We start from the raw sequence: 21,955 nt of genomic DNA, 5'->3' as shown, positions 1-21,955 counted from the left end.
AAAAAATATGTATATACACACATCTATGTTTTACATTTAAATTTACTTTTATATCTAGATATATTGAAAATCACATTTGCATGCCAATTGCTCCAATATCAATCCAACCCCGTAAAGTGCATTCAAGTTTTCCCCATTTTCAGAACCCAAAGGGTCAGAGAAGTTCATACACTGAGTTTCAGTGTAGGAAAAGGTCTTATTGAAATGTTTCTAACGCTGATTCTCATCCACTGGAAAAATTCTTTCTTAAGGCCTTCAGTTATTTCAAATTCACAAAATTCAATTTTTGCTGGGATTGTCATGTCACCAAGTTTATAGGTATGGAAACGTGAGTTCTTAACACCGTCAGGATCACCCACAAGAGGCTGAGGAGCCTTTGTGTTAAATCCAAATTACATTACATTCTATTCAGTGCATGAAGAGCACAACCATAATGTGAAAAAGTCCCACATTTTGCAAACTGGAGTAGGTTTTCTTCCAAAACAATTGATTGCCCTTTGGCAGGTTTAATGGGGGGGGGGGGGCGGTTACTTCTCAAATGCTCATTTAAACTAGTTAGTCTTGTTTGCAGACAAACAATTATAAGAAAAATATGTCTGGAAGGCAGCTCTAAGGCTGTTCCTTAGGGCACTGCTGTACTGTGCCTACTTATCAATCATACAATGTCTGGAGCGCCTAACATCGTGATTGTATTTGATTGGCCTACTTAGAGACCAATGCACTTGACAAATATCAGATTATTATTTTTCCGTTTTACCAGTAAGGAAACTGGGGTTCCAATAATTGTGGTAACTTGCTGAATTTGGCAGAGAAAGTGATCAAGATAGGACTTGAACCGTAGCAGTCTGGCTCCACTGGCCCATGCTCAGTCATCACACTAAGCTGCCCACAACAAAGTTTTTAGGGAAAACCTTTTGGAAGATTAAATCGCCTGAAAAATGACATTCTGCATTGTAATAGATATGTCTTCATTATCAAATGAAGCAGATAAAATTACCTAGGGAATTTGGGGAAAAAACATTTTCCCTGATCCCTTAGAGCAAGCTTGTCCAACTGGCAGCCCAGGATGGCTGTGAATGTGGTCTAACACAAATTCATAAATTTTTGTAAAACATTATGAGATTTTTTTTTGTGATTTTTTTGTTAGCTTATCAGATACTGTTAGTGTTAGTATATTTCATGTGTGGCTCAAGACAATTCTTCTTCCAATGTGGCCCAGGGAAACCAAAAGATTGGACACCCTGTCTTAGAGTCTCCATCATAATACACTGGCTGTTGGGTCTTTGGGGTGTGGTAAAGGTGGAAGGCAGAAGAAGGATAAAATGTGGAAGCTCGTTGACCTTCTTGGCCCTTCATTTTGCCTTATGTAGAGCTATCGGATTCAAGCAATGGGCACTATATTTTTGAACTAAATCTATTGCTTATTAAAATTGCCCCCCAAAAGCCAGTGAGATTGACTGTTCCTTCTCTTGGCACACACCACCAAACCGTAAAGGACTTTACATTCAGTGACTTGCCTCCCTGAAAGTGGCTGATGAGAGAGCCTGATGCGTGGTACCTGCTTTCCTCCTCTTCCCTCCTCTTCCCCCAAACATCCTCTCACAGTGGGTGGGCAGCATGGACAAGTTGCAGGAAGAAGTCTTCAGGCCTTGACTTTGAGCTTGATTTGTGTTTCAGATTGCTGGGCTGATCGATCCCCACTTCATGAAGCGGCAGCTCAGGGGCGCTTACTGGCCCTTAAAACTTTAATTGCACAAGTAAGTGAACCGAAGACTTGATCCTTCATGCCTATGCTATAGTTACACATCATTCTTTATTAGCTTTGGCTGTAGCAGAGGTGTGGCTCACCCTATCCAGGTCCCACCATTGCCATTCTAGGCATGTATGCCCTCTCATACCTCACCATTTATTCCTCCTGCCTCTCCTTCCCTGGAGAGCTCCTTCATTTTCTGCCCAGTTCCCTCTTTTTCCTCTGGGTCTTCCTTTACCTCATAAGAAGTTTCCCTATGAGGGATGATAGAGAATGCTCTCAAATGTTTGTTGCACTAACTCACCTCATGCTCTTCCAGCATGCATTAGCACCAGCAGTCTTGAAGTTAAGTTAGTCAGCTATTGCTGCCTAACAAATGACCTCAAAGCATAATGGCTGAAAACAACAGATACTTGGATTTTCATGGTTTCTGTGGGCCAGGGAGCATTTAGCTAGGTGATTCTGGCTCTGGGTCTCTCACAGGCTGCCACGTGTCAGCCAGGGCTGCAGTCATCTCATGGCTCAAGTGGGGCAGGATCTGCTTTCAAACTCACTCAGGTAGTTGTTGGGAAACCTCAATTCCTTGCCACAGGAGCCTCTCCACAGGGCTGTGTCATGAGATGGCAGCTGGCTTCCCCCAGAGAGAGTGCAAGAGGTACCTAAGAAGGAAGTCACAGTTGTTTTATAACCTCATCTCCAAAATGACATTCTCTCACTTCTGCCATATTCTACTCATTAGGTGTGAGTCAACAAGTCCAGCCTACACCCAAGGGGAAGGGATTATGCAAGGGAGCCAATGCCTGGATTCCAGGATTACTGGGTGCTATCCCAATGATACACTATTTTAAGAACACACATTAAAATAGGTTGACAATGGCTAAATCTGACTCCCTAGGGAACATTTATTGACGTCTTAGCTATGAAGGCTACTTTATTTATATTTATGACTACATCCCCAGCACCTTGAACAATGAATAGGGGCCTAGTAAGTATTTGTGAAATGAATGAATGAAAGTGTGCAGGCTCCATTTGCTTTGTATGTTTTAGGGTCTACATTTACACACAGGAGGTAAGCCATCACGTCTTTCTTCCACAACTTGGCAATCATCTGGCTTTCTTGCTGCTTTGAATTTAAACAGCTGGGTGCACTGCTCTCTCTCTCTTTCTCTTTCTCTCCCTGTCTCTCTCTCTTTCTCTCTCTCTCTCTCTCTCTCTCTCTCTGTGCATTTGTATGTATTTTTCATTTATTTGTTTTTTGATTTCTCTCCTTTATGAGTTGTGTTACTTCTTAAAAAGTAGAGGCAAATGGAAATCAGCACTGCCAGCAATGATCAAATGAACTTTGTACCTGATTTTATCACTTGCTTATTTATTTTTAAGTACTTTAAATTTGATGTGATTTGGTTATTTTTAATATGTAATATATTCACATAGTTCAAAACTTAAAATTATCTAAAAAGGTGGACTGACCGGATGTGGTGGCTCGCGCCTGTAATCCTAGCACTTTAGGAGGCCGAAGTGGGTGGATCATCTGAGGTCAGGAGTTCGACACCAGCCTGGGCAACATGGTGAAACCCCGTCTCTACTAAAAGTACAAAAATTAGCCAGGTGTGGTGGTGGGTGCCTATAATTCCAGCTACTTGGGAGGCTGAGGCAGGAAAATCGTTTGAACCTGTTGGGGGTGGAGGTTGCAGTGAGCCGAGATCGTGCCACTTCACTCCAGCCTGGGTGAAGGAATGAAACTCTGTCTCAAAAATAAATAAATAAAATTAAAAAGGTGCACAATGAAACGTCTTGCACCCACCTCTTCTCTCTCAGTCTCCCACCTCAATACTTTCATTGGTATATTTTTAATGGGCTTTTAAAATTTTTGGATAATTTTAAAGAAGAGTTGAAAAGGATACAGAGAGTTCCCATATACACTATACCCTTCACCCAACTTCCTTTAATATTGACATCTTATATAGCTATGGTACATTAGTCAAAAATAAGAAGTTAACATTGATACAACACCACTGACTAAACTGCTCACTATTGGGATTTCACCAGTTTTTCCTCTCATGTCCTATTTCTGTTCCAGGATCCCACATTGCACGAACTATACTTAATAAGCATGTTAGCTTCAATAATATGATTAAATGTGTAACGGGCATTCTTTACAGAAAAGTTCAACTTTTTCCTTTTACACCCCTACTTCTTTACCCTTATACACTGTTAAAAAATGTGTTTGTCTACTTGTATAAACTTTATTTTACATTTAGATAGTATGGTCGATGTGAGTAAAACATTAAGCCGATGTGAGTGAAACATTAAGCCTATGTGAGTAAAACATTAAGTCGTTGTGAGTAAATGTGAGTAAAACATTAAACCAAGATTCAGGAGCTCTTGGTTACACTGCTGGCTGTCACTGACAACCAGTCTTAAAAAGTATTTGAACATTCTACTTCTCCATCTTCTCATGCACAGCTGAGGTGATCTACTCCAGATGATCTTTCAGGCCTGTCCAGCATTACGTTTCTACAATTTTAGGGATTCTGAGATTTTGCACCATAACAAAGTTTTTTTCTAGCACACTTCTGCCACCTTGTGGACTAGTATGTTTTTTCTTATTTTCTCAAAAGGAAAACAAAAATGAAAAGACCTTTTCTAACTCTTACTAAATGCCCAGTTTGAAATATGTAGCACAGATCTAGAGCAATGACGTCATATTCAGGACATGAAAATAGACAGAATTCAGGAGTCAAAAAGATGCCTTATGATGAAGGGACAGACAATTATGGGAAACCACAGCTGCTGGTCACAGTAAGGATGCAGCCAGAGATCTGGCAGGAGATGGTGGGCGTGTAAGTTGGAGTTTGGGGTTCAGGGTCATGGCATTGGGTTTTGGAAGCTTTCAGTTGGTCAGTTACAAGGCAGAGGATCAAAAGCAGGACTCAGCTGAGAAGGACAGACCAGGGACCTAATTCCTTTTATAAATCAAAAATAAAATTCTAAGCACCGCCCCCACCCCCACAACCGTCTGAATGTCCCTCCCCTCTCAGCCAGGGCATTCCAAAACTAACCTGAAAAATTGGTTCAGGCCATGACAGGAAAGGAGGGTTGAACATGCCTCATTATACCCTCCTCCCTTTTGGAACTCAGGAAAAGATGACCAGAATTTAACATCAACACAGACCTTAAGTCTGATAAGAAACATTTACAATCTATTCTCTCTGAAGCCTGCTACCTGGAGGCTTCATTCACATGATAAAACTTTGGTCTCCACAACCCCTTATCATAACCCAGACATACATTTCTATTGATAATAACTCTTTCAACCAACTGCCAATCAGAAAAATTTTCAATCTGTCTATAATCTGGAGCCCCAGGCCCCCACTGTGAGTTGTCCAACCTTCCCAGGCCAAACAAATGTACATTTTACATGTATTTGATTGACGTCTCATGTCTCCCTAAAATGTATAAAGCTAGGCTGTGTCCTGACTACCCTGGGCACGTGTTCTCCGGATCTCCTGAGAGCTTGTCACAGGCCATTGGTCACTTATATTTGGCTCAGAATAAATCTCTTCGAATATTTTACAGAGTTTGACTGTTTTTGTCAACACTTTTGCAGATAGAAAGTGATCATCAGAGAGAGGGAAATGGTAAGAGTCAAGTTATTAAAATCAGGTTAGGAAGTCAGAGTTGTCCAGCAGCTAGGCTGACCTTGTCATCTGGCACATGGAGTCCAGGACAAGGAAGGGGACACGTGGTAGTATGGGGTGGGAGAATGTGTTAGGACGGGGTGGAAACACTCATACCTGGGTGAGGAAATGAAGGTTAGGAGAAGTCCGCCGGCCCCGGACTCTAGGACTTCAGGGACCTCTGCACACAGTGGAGTCATGGCCAAAGCAGTGCTGCTACTACACAGCACATGAATCCTAGGAGCACAGTCTACTTACTCTTAAGCCTGGGAGTTATTGTTTTTGTTCCAGATCCAGTTCGACCTCCTGAACTTGTCTGCACTCCATCATCTATACCTCATACCTACTGTTATTCACACCCACAGAAGGCCCATGCCAGCCTGTTCCTAGACTCATAGTGACATCTCTGTGGCTCTCCTTGCTTTGATCTTACATCCCTACTCCTGCAATCAACCCTCCATGCTGCTACCAGTAGGCTTCTAAAAGGGCTAATCCATTAGCTCCAGACCCTCTGCAGCCTAGCAGACTTCATAGGTGCTCCATTTCCTCTAACACATGCACTCCTTGCTTGGAAATCAAGGCCTTTCATGACCTAGCTCCAGCTTACTGTTCTCCTTCATCTCCTCCCATCTCCTGCTTCTTATTTCTGTGGGTTATTTCTGTTCCAGAAATCCAACTGTGGCCCTGCCACAGGAAGCAACAGGAAGCAACAGGAAATAACTTCCTCTTGCTTCCTGAATTTGCAGTTTCTATTCTTTCCTAATGGCATACTCTTTCTTGGTCTCCACAGCTTGAAACATTTTATGCTTCAAGTCTTAGCTAAATACTACCTCATTTGCGAAGTTTTTCTTACTCCCCAAGCCAGATTCAAGGATATCCTATGCTCCCAAATGAATTTTGAACATGCTTCCAGTATAGCAATATTCTTGCTCTTTTGTCTTTCATTTCTGCCTCCCCAGTAGGCTCTGGGAGAAGAGAGACACATGTCATAAGTTTTGAAGACCCAGGTCCTAGTACATTACCTGCTCCAGAATGTGGAATTAACATTTTTTTGGATAAATAAATGTGAGACTCTCATGCTGTGTTTAGGCTCCCTTGATTATAACTCCTACTTCTCTCTCTATGGTGCTAACATTACACCCACAGACTCTGAAAATGTCAGAAACATGTGAAACAACATTGCTTTCATTGCTATCACTAATGCAGCATTTCACTCTCTTCTGCTGGGCTTGGTGGCTTGCACTTGAAATCCCAGCTACTCAGGATGCTGAGGCAGGAAGATCAGTTGAGGCCAGGAGTTTGAGACCAGCCTGGGCAACATAGTGAGACCCCAGTCTCTAAAAAACAAATAAACTCTCTTCTTTCTAAATTATAGGGTGTCAATGTGAACCTCGTGACAATTAACCGGGTGTCTTCTCTCCACGAGGCATGCCTTGGAGGTCACGTGGCCTGTGCCAAAGCCTTATTGGAAAATGGTGCACACGTGAGTACTGCCCCTGCGTACTTGGGTCTGTCTGGTCAGATGCTTCTATTAATGTTTAAAGATAGTTTACCTTCCAGCTGGCTTACCTACTGTGGGTATGGGCTGGGCTGGTTCTATCCATGTCCTTATTCCATCATTTAGGCTACTCCTCTCTCTTCAGCTTACACCCCTGTGTGTAAATATTCAGACATGGCAACTCACAGGAACCTTTTAAAACTGTGTTGCTGACCTTAAGAAATCTTTACTGTACCACGTTTTCTTTTCTTTTTTCTTTTTTTTTTGAGACGGAGTCTCGCTCTGTCGCCCAGGCTGGAGTGTAGTGGCATGATCTCGGCCCACTGCAAGCTCCGCCTCCCGGGTTCACGCCATTCTCCTGCCTCAGCCTCCTGATTAGCTGGGACTACAGGCGCCCACCACCACGCCCGGCTAATTTTTTTTTTTTGTATTTTTTAGTAGAGACGGGATTTCACTGTGTTAGCCAGGATGGTCTCGATCTCCTGACCTCATGATCTGCCCGCCTCGGCCTCCCAGAGTGCTGGGATTACAGGCGTGAGCCACCGCGCCCGGCCACCATGTTTTCTTTATGCATTCATCTGTTGATGGACACTTGGGTTGCTTCCAGGTCTTCGTAATTGTGAACAGTGCTGCAGCAGACACGGGAGTGCAGATATCTCTTTGATGTACTGTTTTCCTTTCTTTTGGGTATATACCCAGCAGTAAGATTGCTGGATCATATGGCAGCTCTATTTTTAGTTTTCTGAGGAACCTCCAAACTGTTCCCCATAATGGTTGTACTAATTTATAATCCCGCTAACACTGTATGAGGCTTAATAACAAGATTTTAAAGAACAATAGAAAACACTCTTAATTCATCATCTTCAATGAACAACTATTTTTATTGAGCAAAATTATCAAAATAAATGACCTTTTAATACACAATACATTGGGGGAAATCTACAGAATTGGACTTTATCTTGTTTTAAATTTATCTCCAAACTTTTTTCAAAGGGTGACTGAGGTGCATTATATAATATAGATACCAGAATAGAATCATAAAATCACAACTTCTAAAAATCTTCTGTATTTAGTTGCTGGATGCTCCTTGTTTCTAATTTTGTTGTTTAACTCAGTCCTTGCAATATTTATTTTATGAACTGCAGTGTTTTAAAGTGCTTAATGACAATTTAAAAAATTTTATATGGAAATTGGGTTTCTACATGGAGAATTGAATATAAAAGTCTTCCTTGTGAAACCACTTTTCCTGATGCCACTGTGGTCGTGCATTTTCCTTTTTCATTTTTTTTTTCCCTTCTTTATTTTTTTTAGACAGAGTCTTACTAACACTGTTGCCCAGGCCGGAATGCAGTGGCACAATCTCAGCTCACTGCAACCTCTGCTTCCCAGATTCAAACGATTCTCCTGCCTCAGCCTCCTGAGTAACTGGGATTACAGGTGCCCACCACCACGCCCAGCTAATTTTTGTATTTTTAGTACAGATGGGGTTTTGCCATGTTGGCCATGCTGGTTTCAGACTCCTGACCTCAGGAGATCCGCCCACTTTGGCCTCCCAAAGTGCTGGGATTACAGGCGTGAGCCACCGTGCCCTGCCAAGTGGTCATGCATTTTCATTAGATAGTGCTTCTCTAAGTCACCGCTTCATCAGCTCATGGGTAATGATGAAGGAAGGCTGTGTGAGAGCCATTTCCTTTCAAGCTAGATGACTGGAGTCACAGGCAGACTGCTGACAGTATCAGGTCAGAGAGGAGACCTCTTTTGTTGGGCACAAAGAGAAGAATAAGACATGTTTCTTTGTCTTTGTCAAGTTTATAAAGAAACAGCCAATAAATACTGTATCACACCATTTAACATTTAAATCAGAATGAGAAATGAAATAAGAGAAAGTTGGCTTCAGTAGAAAGTCCCCCACAATTGGCAGTCCCATGAATACCTCAAACTCAGTGTAACTGTGCTTATCATGTTCTTCCCTCTGGGACCTGCTCCTCATCTTGGGTTCCTAGTTTCAGAGGCCCTGGTGAAACATCCTCTTGGTTTCCCAAGCTGCAAACCTGAGAGTCATCTTATTTCTTTCATCTCCCTATCTAATTGATGAAAAACTCCTGCTAATTTTACTTGCTAAGTTTTTCCCAAGTCTATCCTCTCCTTTGTCCTACTCCCATAGTCATCGAAATTCTTTATTATACTTTCAAAATGATTTATTTTTTGCCAGGCATGGTGGCTCACGCCTGTAATCCCAGCACTTTGGGAGGCCGAGGCAGGTGGATCACGAGATCAAGAGATCAAGACCATCCTGGCCAACATGGTGAAACCTCGTCTCTACTAAAAATACAAAAATTAGCTGGGCGTGGTGGCGGGCACCTGTAATCCCAGTTACTCAGGAGGCTAAGCAGCAGAATCTCTTGAACCCAGGAGGCGGAGGTTGCAGTGAGCTGAGATCATACCACTGTACTCCAGCCTAGCGACAGAGCAAGACTCCGTCTGAAAAAAACAAAAAACAATAAAAACTTCTTTTTGTATTTGTCTTGCCTAATAGAATTCAGCCTACTCAAGGAGAGGCAATTGTTCAGCCTACTCAAGGAGAGGCAATTGTCTTATCATTGTTTCCAAAACATTAGCACCTAGTAGATGCTCAATAAATGTTTGCTGACGTGAACTAAGAGAGAAATTTATAGAAAATCACATAAGAAGACAACTTCCTAGACTGGGGATGAGGATGATACTTAGAAAAACACAAATCAAACTAGTCCTACCAAATACTTTTCAGTAAAAATATAGAAACCCCTAGCAATATGAATTGACACACATTTTCCCCTGACCTTGCCTGTCTCTGCCATCTTAGCATCTTATCTTTAACCTTCCAATTTAATGGGGGTTAGGCTGGGTGTGGTGCCTCACACCTGTAATCCCTGTCCTTTGGCAGGCTGAGGCAAGAGGATCATTTGAACCCAGGAGTTTGAGACCAGCCTGGGCAATATAGCTAGACTCCATCTACAAATAATTCTTCTAAATTTGTGGGTCATGGTGGTGCATGCCTGTAGTCCCAGCTGCTCAGGAGGCTGAGGCAGGAAGATCGCTTGAGCCTAGGAATTCAAGGCTGCAGTGAGCTATGATCACGACACTGCACTGCAGCCTGGATAACAGAGCAAGACCCTGTTTCACGGGTTATATTGCAACTCTGGAAACAAGTCTTTTTTTGTGTCCAAAGCAAGGACATTTAGAATCCTGATTATCACAAGCATGTATCCTTAGTTGTTGAAGCAAAATTGTTTCACATCAAAAACTTGATTGTCCTACATTTCAATGGCATCAGAGCTCCCTACCACTCCTGCAGTTCCCGATGTTCTTTCCAATCTATTGTTGATACACAAAGATGTTTCCCAGCCCTGCTGGTTCTCATGTGCTTCCCACATCCCTACAAGGTACCAAAGATGGTTGCAGACACCATGTTGATGGCTGTTTTCTATGTCCCTTTGGCTTGGTCATGCTATCTCTAGAAGTAACAGCTGGCATGCGTAATTTGCTTGGACTATAGTAGACCAGAGAGGAAGTTGTGGCAAGAAAGACAGTAGATCTGTGGAGAATTGCCAAGGATTTTATAAGCATGGATTTTGGGACCACAGCTAGCTGATTTCTCCAGTGCTTTTGGTTCCTGCCATGTTTGTTCATGATTCAGAGGGGAGTCATATTAATGGAAAATGGAAAATGGAAATAATTGTTGTTGCAAATGCTTATTGAGGGCTTACTGGGTGACACATAATGTTTTAAGTGTTTAACATATAGTAACTTGCTCAATCCACCCAATAACTTCATGAGGTTTCATAATACTGTAAAGATGTGGGGTTCCCTCACTTATTCACCAGCATGGTGAATTCCTCTAGGCAAATACATAGGAAGACATACTTGGAGATGGTGAGAATGAAATAACAAATCCTCTGGCTCTCTCTTTGCCCGTCATTAGGTCAATGGAGTGACAGTTCACGGAGCCACGCCCCTCTTCAATGCTTGCTGCAGCGGCAGTGCTGCATGTGTCAATGTGCTGCTGGAGTTCGGAGCCAAGGCCCAGTTTGAGGTGCACCTGGCCTCGCCCATCCATGAGGCAGTGAAGAGAGGTAAATGAGCCACCACAATGCATGTGAAACATTGATGGGCTCACTCCAATCTGTATGACTCAATGGTCTAGTGTTAGTCATTCAAGGGTGACCCTGATCTTCCTCACCATTAGAATATGTGTGGCCTAGAAATCCCACAGCAGTAACTTCAATTTGTCTAACTCTTCAGGAAATACCAGTGTGGCACAAAGAGCTCTACTTATAACTTCGGAATGCTTTCCTGACTCAGATTTTCCATTTCCTGGGGATGGTCTATTGGCAGACCTTTCCAGAGCCTCTTTGCTGGTGTTTTGGTGGCAGCTGGTACAGCCAAGGCAGTAGTTGTGACTTACTTGAATTGTACTATGCTTATGTCTCTGTCCTTGGTAGGCAAGAATAGCTTATCCTCTGAAGCCCATAAAATACCAACCACTAACCTAAAATAAACTATGAAAGTGTCTGAAACCCAAGGCTGATACTATCTCTAATGGAATAGTAAATGTAACTGTTCATAATAAGTTACACAATCTAGATGGACTGATGACTTCAAAGTCATAGTTATCAGAAAGAAAAGGCTGCAACTTTCCAAAGTATAGCATTGGAAATCTTGAAGCTGACTCCAGACTCCTGTGTTGTCAGTTAATTTCAAAGTGAAGGAAAATAGTAAATTCAAGGAATTTAAAAACTATATGCACAGACTAGACATGAAGGAGAAGATACCACTGAAAGGAGAAGGCCATTTGTCAAAGGTCACACACCCAAAGAGCGACATTTTGATGATAGCCAGTGAGGGAGTTGTTCTCTTATACTGAGATCAGAAATACAATGGTGAAGTTACAACACTCTAGAATAGTGATCTTTGCTGGTGTAATTGGGGATGAAATACTTTATTTCAAAAGGCAAAAGTGAAAGATTTGTTCCAGGTTATTAAACATGTCACTTGCCATTTTTTTTTTCCAGTGGATTACCTTAAATGATGCAAAAGACCCAAATCTAAATTTATCTATGTATTTTATATTCTAAATGTATTTAATACACATTTATTAAATAATAGCTGATGTTAGTCATTTCCCAAACATCATGTAAGTCCTTTAAGTTGTAGAGTAATGAACTACTTTGGAAACAATATAAATGTCTTTCTTTTTTTTTGACAGAGTCTCACGCTATTGCCCAGGCTGGAGTGCAGTGGTATGATTTCTGCTCACTGCAACCTCCGCCTCTCAGGTTCAAGCGATTCTCCTGCCTCAACCTCCCAAGTACTGGGATTGCAGGTGCCCGCCACCACAACTGGCTAATTTTTCTATTTTCAGTAGAGACGGGGTTTCACCATGTTGGTCAGTCTGGTCTCAAACTCCTGACCTCAGGTGATCCACCTGCCTAGGCCTCCCAAAGTGCTGGGATTACAGGCGTGATCCACCGTGCTCGGCCATATAAGTCTTTTTTTTTTTTTTTTTTTTTTTTTTTGAGAGAGAGTCTTGCTCTGTTTCACAGGCTGGAGTGTAATGGCACAATCTTGGCTCACTGCAACCTCCACCTCCGGGGTTCAAGCGATTCTCCTGCCTCAGCCTCCCAAGTAGCTGGGATTACAGGTGTGTGCCACAGTGCCCAGCTAATTTTTGTATTTTTGAGTAGAGACAGGGTTTCGTCATGTTGGCCAGGCTGGTCTCGAATTCCTGACCTCAGGTGATCCACCCGTCTCAGCCTTCCAAAGTGCTGGTATTACAAAAAGTCTTTATTAAAAATTTAATATTGATTTGATATAAATGTTTGAAGTAAAAATTAATATTATTTATATTTCCATAAAAATGTTTAAAAATTGATAAGTATTGGGAATGGTTTGAATTAATTAGGTATGTCTGCAGTGCTTGGCTGATCATATTTGGAGCTTTTGGTATCTGTGTGCCTATAAAACATATATATGCTCGTAATAAACACATACTTTGTGTGTTTCTGTATATTTTTCTGTATTGTAAAAGCATGTTAAGGATAAATATCCACAGAATGGAAGCATGATTAGCAAATTCATTATTTTATACACTTTGTATTAGTGCTAACCATTTAACTTTTCTGTATTCATTTTTAAAACTTTCTGAGAATATTTAAATTTAACTCAAACTAGGCTGTTTCTTGTTCTTCAAAAAAAAGACAAGAATTATTCAAAAATATGTGTTAAATACCCTGTATTTTCCAAGTAGTTTTAGGGACTTACTAGATATTATTTCTGGATTCTTATAGCTCTAAACCTCTATGAACAAGCCGAGTCATAGTTTGAATCAATACCTTGACATATTGATGCTGTAATCCAGGTATAATATTTAATTATGTGAACAAATAGTTTGAATTGACAGTCTTGATTTGTACATTTTAATGCATATTTATACTTAATTTAGAATTTGTGATAAATCAGGTAGGTCTAAAATGAAGCTTACTTTTATGCTATCTACAAAGAATAGGTTGGCTAAATTAATTAGTAATGACATGATTTTTTTAGGGAGACATTTAAATCTTCAAAGAGAACTAACTCTTTGCAAGCTCCCATCAATACCTCAGAAGCACTCTCTCCTGAACGAAGCATTCACAGGTTGCAAATTAATCATGTCTATCTATTTACTGGGCAAACTCTCAAAAGAGAATGCTTGCTTACATAGTTGTTGTTAGCCACTGAATTTGAAAGTGTATTTAAATATATTCTACACGTAAGACTTCTTTATTCTTTCTCATAGGTATTTTCCAGACTAACCAAAATAAGGTTGCAGGCCATATATCCAATCTCACATCATGGATAAAGAAGAGAATGAGAGATTTGTAATGGAGAGGGGATAGGGTTCTCTTGGGTTTGAGCACTAGCTTTTCAGAGTAATAATAGGCCTAGTCGTTTGTCCCTCTGGATCTTATCACTTCCATTTGTAAAATGGTGGCATCATTCTGGAGAGTGATTTCAACTGTGCTACTTGGAGCCCTTAGTTTAGTTAAAGTTAAATCGGGTTGCAAAGAGAAGCTGGAGTGGGGAAGCATGGCCATGCTCCTCTTTTTATTGGTATTATTTTGGGGGTTTCTACCTAAAATTTCCAAAAACAAATAAAAAAAATTTTTTTCTACTGCAAAAAGAGATCTAGGTTACTTATTTTTTTTATTTATGTATTTTGAGACAGAGTCTCGCTCTGTCAGGCAAGCTGGAGTGCAGTGGCGTGATCTCAGCTCTCTGTAACCTCCACCTCCTGGGTTCAAGCGATTCTCCTGCCTCAGCTTCCCAAGTAGCTGGGATTACGGGCGTGTGCCACCATGCCCGGCTAATTTTTGTGTTTTTAGTAGAGATGGGGTTTCACCATGTTGGCCAGGCTGGTCTCGAACTCCTGACCTCAGGTGATCTACCCACCTCAGCCTACCAAAGTGCTGGGATTATAGGCATGAGCCACTGCACCTGGCCAACCTAGGTTATTTCTAAAGCCCATCTCAGATAAGCAATCCTATAATTCTGTGAATATTTAATATGTCCCTTACTTGAGTGAGGGTATCTTGTGTTCCACCAGGTCACAGAGAGTGCATGGAGATCCTGCTGGCAAATAATGTTAACATTGACCATGAGGTGCCTCAGCTTGGAACTCCCCTGTATGTGGCGTGTACCTACCAGAGGGTAGACTGTGTGAAGAAACTTCTAGAATTAGGTAATTTCCAAAATTATTTTCATGAAGAAACCTGTTAACTTTGTTGGTTTTCTGTAGCTTCAAAGATGAAGTTCTTGTCATGGTTGAAAAATATTCGGTTAGCATTTTATATTTGAATGCTAAAAACAAAACTTCTCTAGAGAAATGACTGTATTTCTCAGTCCTGCTCTCTTTGATGTTAACTCCATTTACCTGGTATTGTTCTCCCTGGTTGTCATAAGATGGCTGCCAGCAATACCTGGGCTTACAGCCCTCCTTATCCATACACAGCAAGAAAGAGCATTGGCTCTTTTTGAGTCACATGCCCATCTTTGAACCCCTCATGGGGGCCAAGGAAATACAATACATTGATTGGTTTAGGCCTAGATTTCAACCTACTCTGCATTTATTAGGCTTCACTGGAAACACAAGAACTGAAACTCACAAGAGGGTGGTTTCCCTTCGGGAAATCTAGGTATGCTTGCCAGGAAGATGCTGGACGGTAAAAACAACAGACATTTGCTACAGGCTAGTTTATATCTATCCTGCTACAGTATCTAGTCATTTTAAAAGCAATTCTAAAAGGCATATACAGAAACCGAGAGTCTGTGGAAAAATGAACTTTTTCTTTGTTTTTTCTGTTTTTGAGATGAAGTTTCGCTCTTATTGCCCAGGTTGGAGTGCAATGGCGCAAGCTCAGCTCACTGCAACCTCCACCTCCAGGGGTCAAGCGATTCTCCTGCCCCAGCCTCCTGAGCAGCTAGGATTACAGGCGCACACCACCACGCCTGGCTAATTTATTGTATTTTTAGTAGAGATAGGGTTTTACCATGTTGGCTAGGCTGGTCTTGAACTCCTGACCACAGGTGATCCACCCACCTCAGCTTCCCAAAGTGCTGGGATTACAGGTGTGAGCCACTGTGCTCGGCCAGAAAAATGAAATATCTTGAAACTCTTATTTGACTAAAGATTCAACAAACTTAGCCCCTGACATAAAGGTGGAGATTGTAGTAAAAACCTTTATTGTGAATTTTTACCTTGAGGAAGTTTTTGTCTTTTTTACTTCCCATCATTTACTATTCTCTATAGTAAGTTCAGAAATCATTTTTTGAGCCCCAAATAATATAAATACTAAATAAACTTAGCTTTATCTTTTGCCCCCAAACATAATAACTATGTAACAAGAGCCTCAAATACTTTATTTTGTATGCCACACAGTTTGTATGGGAAAGCAAATATTTAAAATGACTAAAAATATCTAAATTCACTTTTCTCACCAAATAATTTCAAGTAGTCTTAGTAGGCATTGCTGAGGTTCTAGGCTTAAATCATATGTTTTCAAAGATTTGTCAAATATGTCATGGTACTTAAAATGTCTTTATATGCAATTACTATAATTTGAAGCTCATTGTGCTTTACATTACCATTTAGTGTTGAATTGTAGCCATCTGTTTTGTTAAGGAGCCAGTGTCGACCAGGGCCAGTGGCTGGACACCCCACTCCATGCTGCAGCAAGGCAGTCCAACGTGGAGGTCATCCACCTGCTAACCGACTACGGAGCTAACCTGAAGCGTAGAAATGCCCAGGGCAAAAGTGCGCTTGATCTGGCGGCTCCAAAAAGCAGCGTGGAGCAGGCGCTCTTGCTGCGTGAAGGTAACCAAGGGCTGGGTATCCATTCCTCTTCCACAAGCACATTCCCTCCCCTTCCTGTCTCATCTGTAGCATTTTTTTCCTTTTTCTTTTCTTTTATTCTTTTTCCTTTTTTTTTTCTTTCTTTTTTTTCTTTTTCCTTTCTCTTTCCTTTTTCTTTTTAATTGAAGGTGGCATTGTGGGAGGCGACAAGCCCTGCTGTCACTGACTTGTCTTCTGGGATTTTATATGCTGTGTATATTCACTAAAAACCAAGGGGCATTTACATATAACCAGAGTGTTGCTTTGTATTTTCCATAACAAGAAAATAACCAGAAAACCGGCCGGGTGTGGTGGCTCATGCCTGTAATCCCAGAACTTTGGGAGGCCAAGGCGGGTGGATCACAAGGTCAGGAGTTGGAGACCAGCCTGGCCAACATGGTGAAATCCTGTCTCTACTAAAAATACAAAAATTAGCCGGGTGTGGTCGCTGGTGTCTGTAGTTCCAGCTATTCAGGAGGCTGAGGCAGGAGAAATGCTTGAACCTGGGAGGCGAAGGTTGAAATGAGCCAAGATCTCACCACTGCATTCCAGCCTGGGCGACAGAGCGAGACAAAAGAAAACCAGAAAACCTTGTTTTTACCCCAAAAATCTTGAGTTTCCATTTCTGTCCTGGCATAAGCATATGATTGAGCAAACCAAAACTCTTTGTAATGTTGGGAGACAATCTAATGGCAAATTCAAAAGACTTGAGGCAGAGTCAGTAGGGGAGGACACAGAGTATTTCAGAAACCCGACTAAATGGTGAGGTTGCGTGCCTGTTCCCCAGATCAGGGAGTAGGTGGGTCTGCATACTTCATTGCTTCATTCCCATTTCCACCACGGGCATTACGAGCAACTATGATGCCAGAAGAGATAAGGCGAGCATCTGAAATTCAGAAGAGAACTTCTTACATCTATACAGTAAGAAAATATTTTGAGCCTATATTGATTATTTGTGTGCTTGGAGAATATTAAAGACAATTATAATTATTCAGCTTTATGTGTGCCAGGCACTGGGCTAAATTGAAAACATAGATCAATCTCACTGAATTTTTAAAACTTTAGAGCAGTGGGAACTTTATACGGTAGCGGCTGGTTGCTATGCCAGGTACAAATGGGAAAAGAAAAGCACAGACAAGGTCACACAGCTAGCTACATAATAGAATTAGGTAAGATTCTGAGCCATCTGACCCCAGAATGTGCACTCTTTTTTTTTTTTGACACGGAGTCTCACTCTGTCTCCAGGTTGGAATGCAGTGGCGCCATCTCGGCTCACTGCAAGCTCCGCCTCCCGGGTTCAGGCCATTCTCCTGCCTCAGCCTCCCAAGTAGCTGGGACTACAGGCGCCCGCCACCACGCACGGCTAATTTTTTATATTTTTTTTAGTAGAGACGGGGTTTCACCGTGTTAGCCAGGATGGTCTTGATCTCCTGACCGCGTGATTTGCCCGCCTCGGCCTCCCAAAGTGCTGGGATTACAGGCGTGAGCCACCGCGCCCGGCCCAGTGTATTACTTTCATTGGCACATTCAATACATTAATGAGATGCATTCCCTTTAGACCCCACACTGCATTCCGAACTTGCCTCTGGTTAGCCTCATTCTTCAACATTGGTAATCCAAGTACCCTTGGAAGATCATCTTAAAGAAATGCATCCCTTCCAGAGGGGCAAATCGGGATCCGCTGTCTGTATTTAGTGTCTGCTACATCATTCTATAGTTCCTATACCGATCCAGCTTCTCTTCTGCTTTTAGAAAGTTTCCCCTCTTCCAGTTCTCTGATTTCCCCCTTCCACACCATCTCCCACCACTATGAAGTTAACACCATTTTCATTTCTCTCTCAGGCCCACCTGCTCTTTCCCAGCTCTGCCGCCTGTGTGTACGGAAGTGTCTCGGTCGAGCATGTCATCAAGCCATCCACAAGCTACGTCTGCCAGAGCCACTTGAACGATTCCTCCTATACCAATAGTCCTAAGTGTCCCTGGAAAGATACTTGGAATGACACAGATTGTTGTCTGCTGTACCTAGAGTACCTAGTGTGGAAGCTCAACAGCTAGACTCTTAGTATCTTCAGATGAGCTCAGTTGAAGTAAATCCCCCATGAGCTAGAACACTTGAGGAGTGGAAACTCCTGGTTAGTGTAATGTTCTTATTAACCAAGGGGCAACTAGAAACCGTTTAGCTTTTAGCTCTTGTTGGTAAAGAAACTTAAAAAAACTGTGAAGTAGAGTGAAAACAATAGGCTATTTTTTGATGATTCAGGATCTTCTTGTACCTAAAAGTCAACATTCTGAATATTCTATAGACACATATAAATTCAGGTGGATAAGATTACAACAAGTGTTAGGTATTCCAAGATATGTTCTTGATTCAGTTCTTCCCTTCAGCCCTTCCCCACTTTTTTCTTTCTTTCCTTGAATTAATCTGCTATAATTTTGATTTTTGTGTGTATATATATACATATACACATGCACACATATATTTAATGTTTTCAAAGTCCTTAATATATGTATAAAGCTTATATGTATGTTTTCAAAGTTCTTTATATATGAAGTTATATATATTTATGTAGACTTTATATATATACATATACAAAGTTAAGGACTTCAGAAACATTGTGTAGTTAACTGAGGCTTCCAATGATCGAGGTCCTGGTTGATAAGAGAGACTTTGGAAGAGATCAGTGCACCCAGAGTTTGGCATCTTATTGCTTCTGATATGAAATGCTGTTATTTGAAGTAAGCAGTTCTAGGATTGAGAAAATTGGGTGTCCCCAACAACCTGAACCCACAGTCATTGTCTGAGGCATGTTGCAACCCAAGCACTGCCTTATTTTCAAAGTCAAGATCCTCAGGGTTTTTGAAATAATTACATATTGATGCCAGCCACCAAAGTGGGCTCAATGCTGGGTCAATATTTTTTTCTGTGGATAGGGGCCCAAAATAAGCACAAAGGTATATAAAAAGAGGCTTCTCCTTTTCTGTCTTCTCCTTCTTCTCATTTCTCTCTCCTTCTGCCACCCCTCTTCTTCCTCTCTTCTTTCTCCTTTTTGTGAATTTAGAACATGGGAACTGGATAGACTTTTAATTGTTATAAGTATTACTGTCATGGTTCAGTGTTCGGTTCTAAAATGAAAATTTCCTCCCAGATCATCCTAAGACTCATTTCACACATGTATTTTTTCCCTAATTTTTCTAGACCTTTGGCTCTCAACTGGAGACAATTTTGCCCCACTACCACGGAGACATTTGTCAATGTCTGCAGACATGTTCAGTTGCAACAACTGGGGGAGAATTGCTACTGTCATCTAGAGGGTGGAGACCAGGGATGCAGCTAATCACGCACAGTGCACAGGAGCCCGCAACAAAGAATTATCAAGTCTGGCTGTGCACAGTGGCTCACGCCTGTAATCCTAGCAATTTGGGAGGCCAAGGCAGGCAGATCACAAGGTCAGGAGTTTGAGACCAGCCTGGCCAATATGGTGAAACCTCATCTCTACTAAAAATACAAAAGTTAGCCAGGTGTGGTGGCAGGCGCCTATAGTCCCAGCTACTCAAGAGGCTGAGGCAGGAGAATTGCTTGAACCTAGGAGGCAGAGGTTGCAGTGAGCCGAGATTGCGCCACTGCACTCCAGCCTGGGTGACAGAGCGAGACTCCGTCTCAAAAAAAGAAAAAAAAATTATCAGGTCCAAAATGTCAATAGTGCCGAGAGTGAGAAACCTTTCTCTCAGTCTGTGCTATTCAATACAGTAGCTACTAGCTACATATAGCTAATGAGCACAGGAATTGTGGATAGGCTGAATTAACATGTGTTGTAAGTGTAAAATACATATTACGTTTTAGTCATTGAGTAAAAAAAAGAATATGAAGTATTGTGAACTTTGTTTTCTTTTGTTTTGTTTTCTTTTTTTTGAGACGGAGTTTTGCTTTTGTCACCCAGTCTTGAGTGCAATGGCACGATCGCGGCTCGCTGCAACCTCTGCCTCCCACGTTCAAGCGATTCTCCTGCCTCAGCCTCTGGAGTAGCTGGGATTGCAGGCATCTGCCACTATGTCCGGCTAATTTTTGGTATTTTTAGTAGAGACGGGATTTTACCATGTTGGCCGGGCTCGTCTCAAACTCCTGACCTCAACTGAACCCCCCGCCTCTTCTTTTTCTGTTTTATTTTTTATTTTTTTGTTTTGAAATATTAATACCGTTTGATGTTGTATTTTTAATTTTTTGAAAACTTCCATACTGTTTTCCATAGTGGTTGTAGTAATTTACATTCCCACCAATAGTGTATAAGAATTCCCTTTTCTCCACATCTGCACCAGCATTTGTTATTTTCTATTTTTTGGATAGCCATTCTAACTGGGATAAGATGATATCTCATTGTAGTTTTGATTTGCATTTTCCTGATGATTAGTGATGCTGAGCATTCTTTCATATACCTGTTGGCCATTTGTATGTCTTTTTTTGGAGAAATGTCTATTCAGATCCTTTGCTCATTTTAAAATCAGATTATTTGTTTTGTTGTTGTCAAGTATGGTCCAGCAATCCCATTACTGGATATTTATCAAAAAAAAAAAAGGAAATCAATGTATGGAAGAGGTAGTTGCACCTCCATGTTTATTGTAGCTCTATTCAGAAGAGCAAGATATGAAATCAACTTAAATGTCTATCAATAGATCAATGGATAAAGAAAATGTGGTATATATACAAAATGAAATACTATTCAGCCTTAAAAAAGAAGGAAATTCTGTCATTTGCAGCAACATGGATGACCCTAGAGGATGTGATGTTAAGTAAGCACAGAAAGATAAACACCATATGTTCTTGCTTACATGTGGAAGCTAAAAAAATTGAGCTCACAGAAATAAAGAGTAGAATTATGCTTATTAGAGGCTGGGAAGGGTAGTGGGGAGCGGGCAGTAGGGAAATGTTGGTTAATGGATACAAAATTATAATTGGATAGAAGATATAATTTCTAGTGTTTCATAGCACTGTAGGGTAAATGTGGTTAACAATAATTTCTTATATATTTTTGAAAAGCTAGAAGAGAAGATTTTGAATGTTCATAGCAGAAATGATAAATGTTTGAGGTGACGGATATGCTATTCACCCTGATTTGATCACTTCTAGGTATTAAAATGTCACTCTGTACCCCATAAACATATACAGTTATTACATACCAAATAAAATTAACTGAAAAAGCTTTTGATGTTGATCACACAATGAAATGATAATCTTTTGAATATATTAGGTTAAATAAAATATATTATTAAAATTAATTTCACTGGCTTTCTTTTTACTTTTTTAGTGTGACTATAATAACATTTTACATTACATGTGTGGCACACATTACATTTCTATTAACAGTACTCGATCATTTTCTGATTTTTACAATTTTGGAATATCTAATAATCTTAGTTTATTATCTGGAGGGAAAAGGTTACATTTTAATCTTACATCATATTTCCAAAACAAATCTTGCTTTTTAAAAAAAATTTTAAAAATTAAATAATGCTATAAAAACACTATAAGAAAATATACATGGGCCGGGCGCGGTGGCTCAAGCCTGTAATCCCAGCACTTTGGGAGGCCGAGACGGGCGGATCACGAGGTCAGGAGATCGAGACCA

General features: G+C 41.0%; 1 protein-coding gene across 3 annotated transcripts in view; it reads left to right on the top strand.

Moving 5' to 3' along the window:
• Positions 1–18,301, top strand: part of ASB11 (ankyrin repeat and SOCS box containing 11, E3 ubiquitin protein ligase) — a 29,489-nt gene extending 11,188 nt beyond the window's left edge. For 2 of the 3 annotated variants that reach the window (XM_011957877.1, XM_011957879.1), the window contains exons 2-7: positions 1,678–1,757; positions 6,806–6,913; positions 10,890–11,040; positions 14,550–14,684; positions 16,125–16,316; positions 18,177–18,301. In XM_011957877.1, the coding sequence (XP_011813267.1) occupies positions 1,678–1,757; positions 6,806–6,913; positions 10,890–11,040; positions 14,550–14,684; positions 16,125–16,316; positions 18,177–18,301 (791 nt within the window). The remainder of the gene's footprint in view (positions 1–1,677; positions 1,758–6,805; positions 6,914–10,889; positions 11,041–14,549; positions 14,685–16,124; positions 16,317–18,176) is intronic. The other variant, XM_011957878.1, reaches the window with a different exon arrangement.
• The last annotated feature ends 3,654 nt before the right edge of the window (positions 18,302–21,955 follow it).

Source organism: Colobus angolensis, unplaced genomic scaffold (genome assembly GCF_000951035.1).
Source record: "Colobus angolensis palliatus isolate OR3802 unplaced genomic scaffold, Cang.pa_1.0 Scaffold450, whole genome shotgun sequence".
NCBI classification, from domain to species: domain Eukaryota; kingdom Metazoa; phylum Chordata; class Mammalia; order Primates; family Cercopithecidae; genus Colobus; species Colobus angolensis.
Note: the sequence above shows the minus strand (reverse complement) of the source record. Positions and strands in the feature narration are given on the sequence as shown.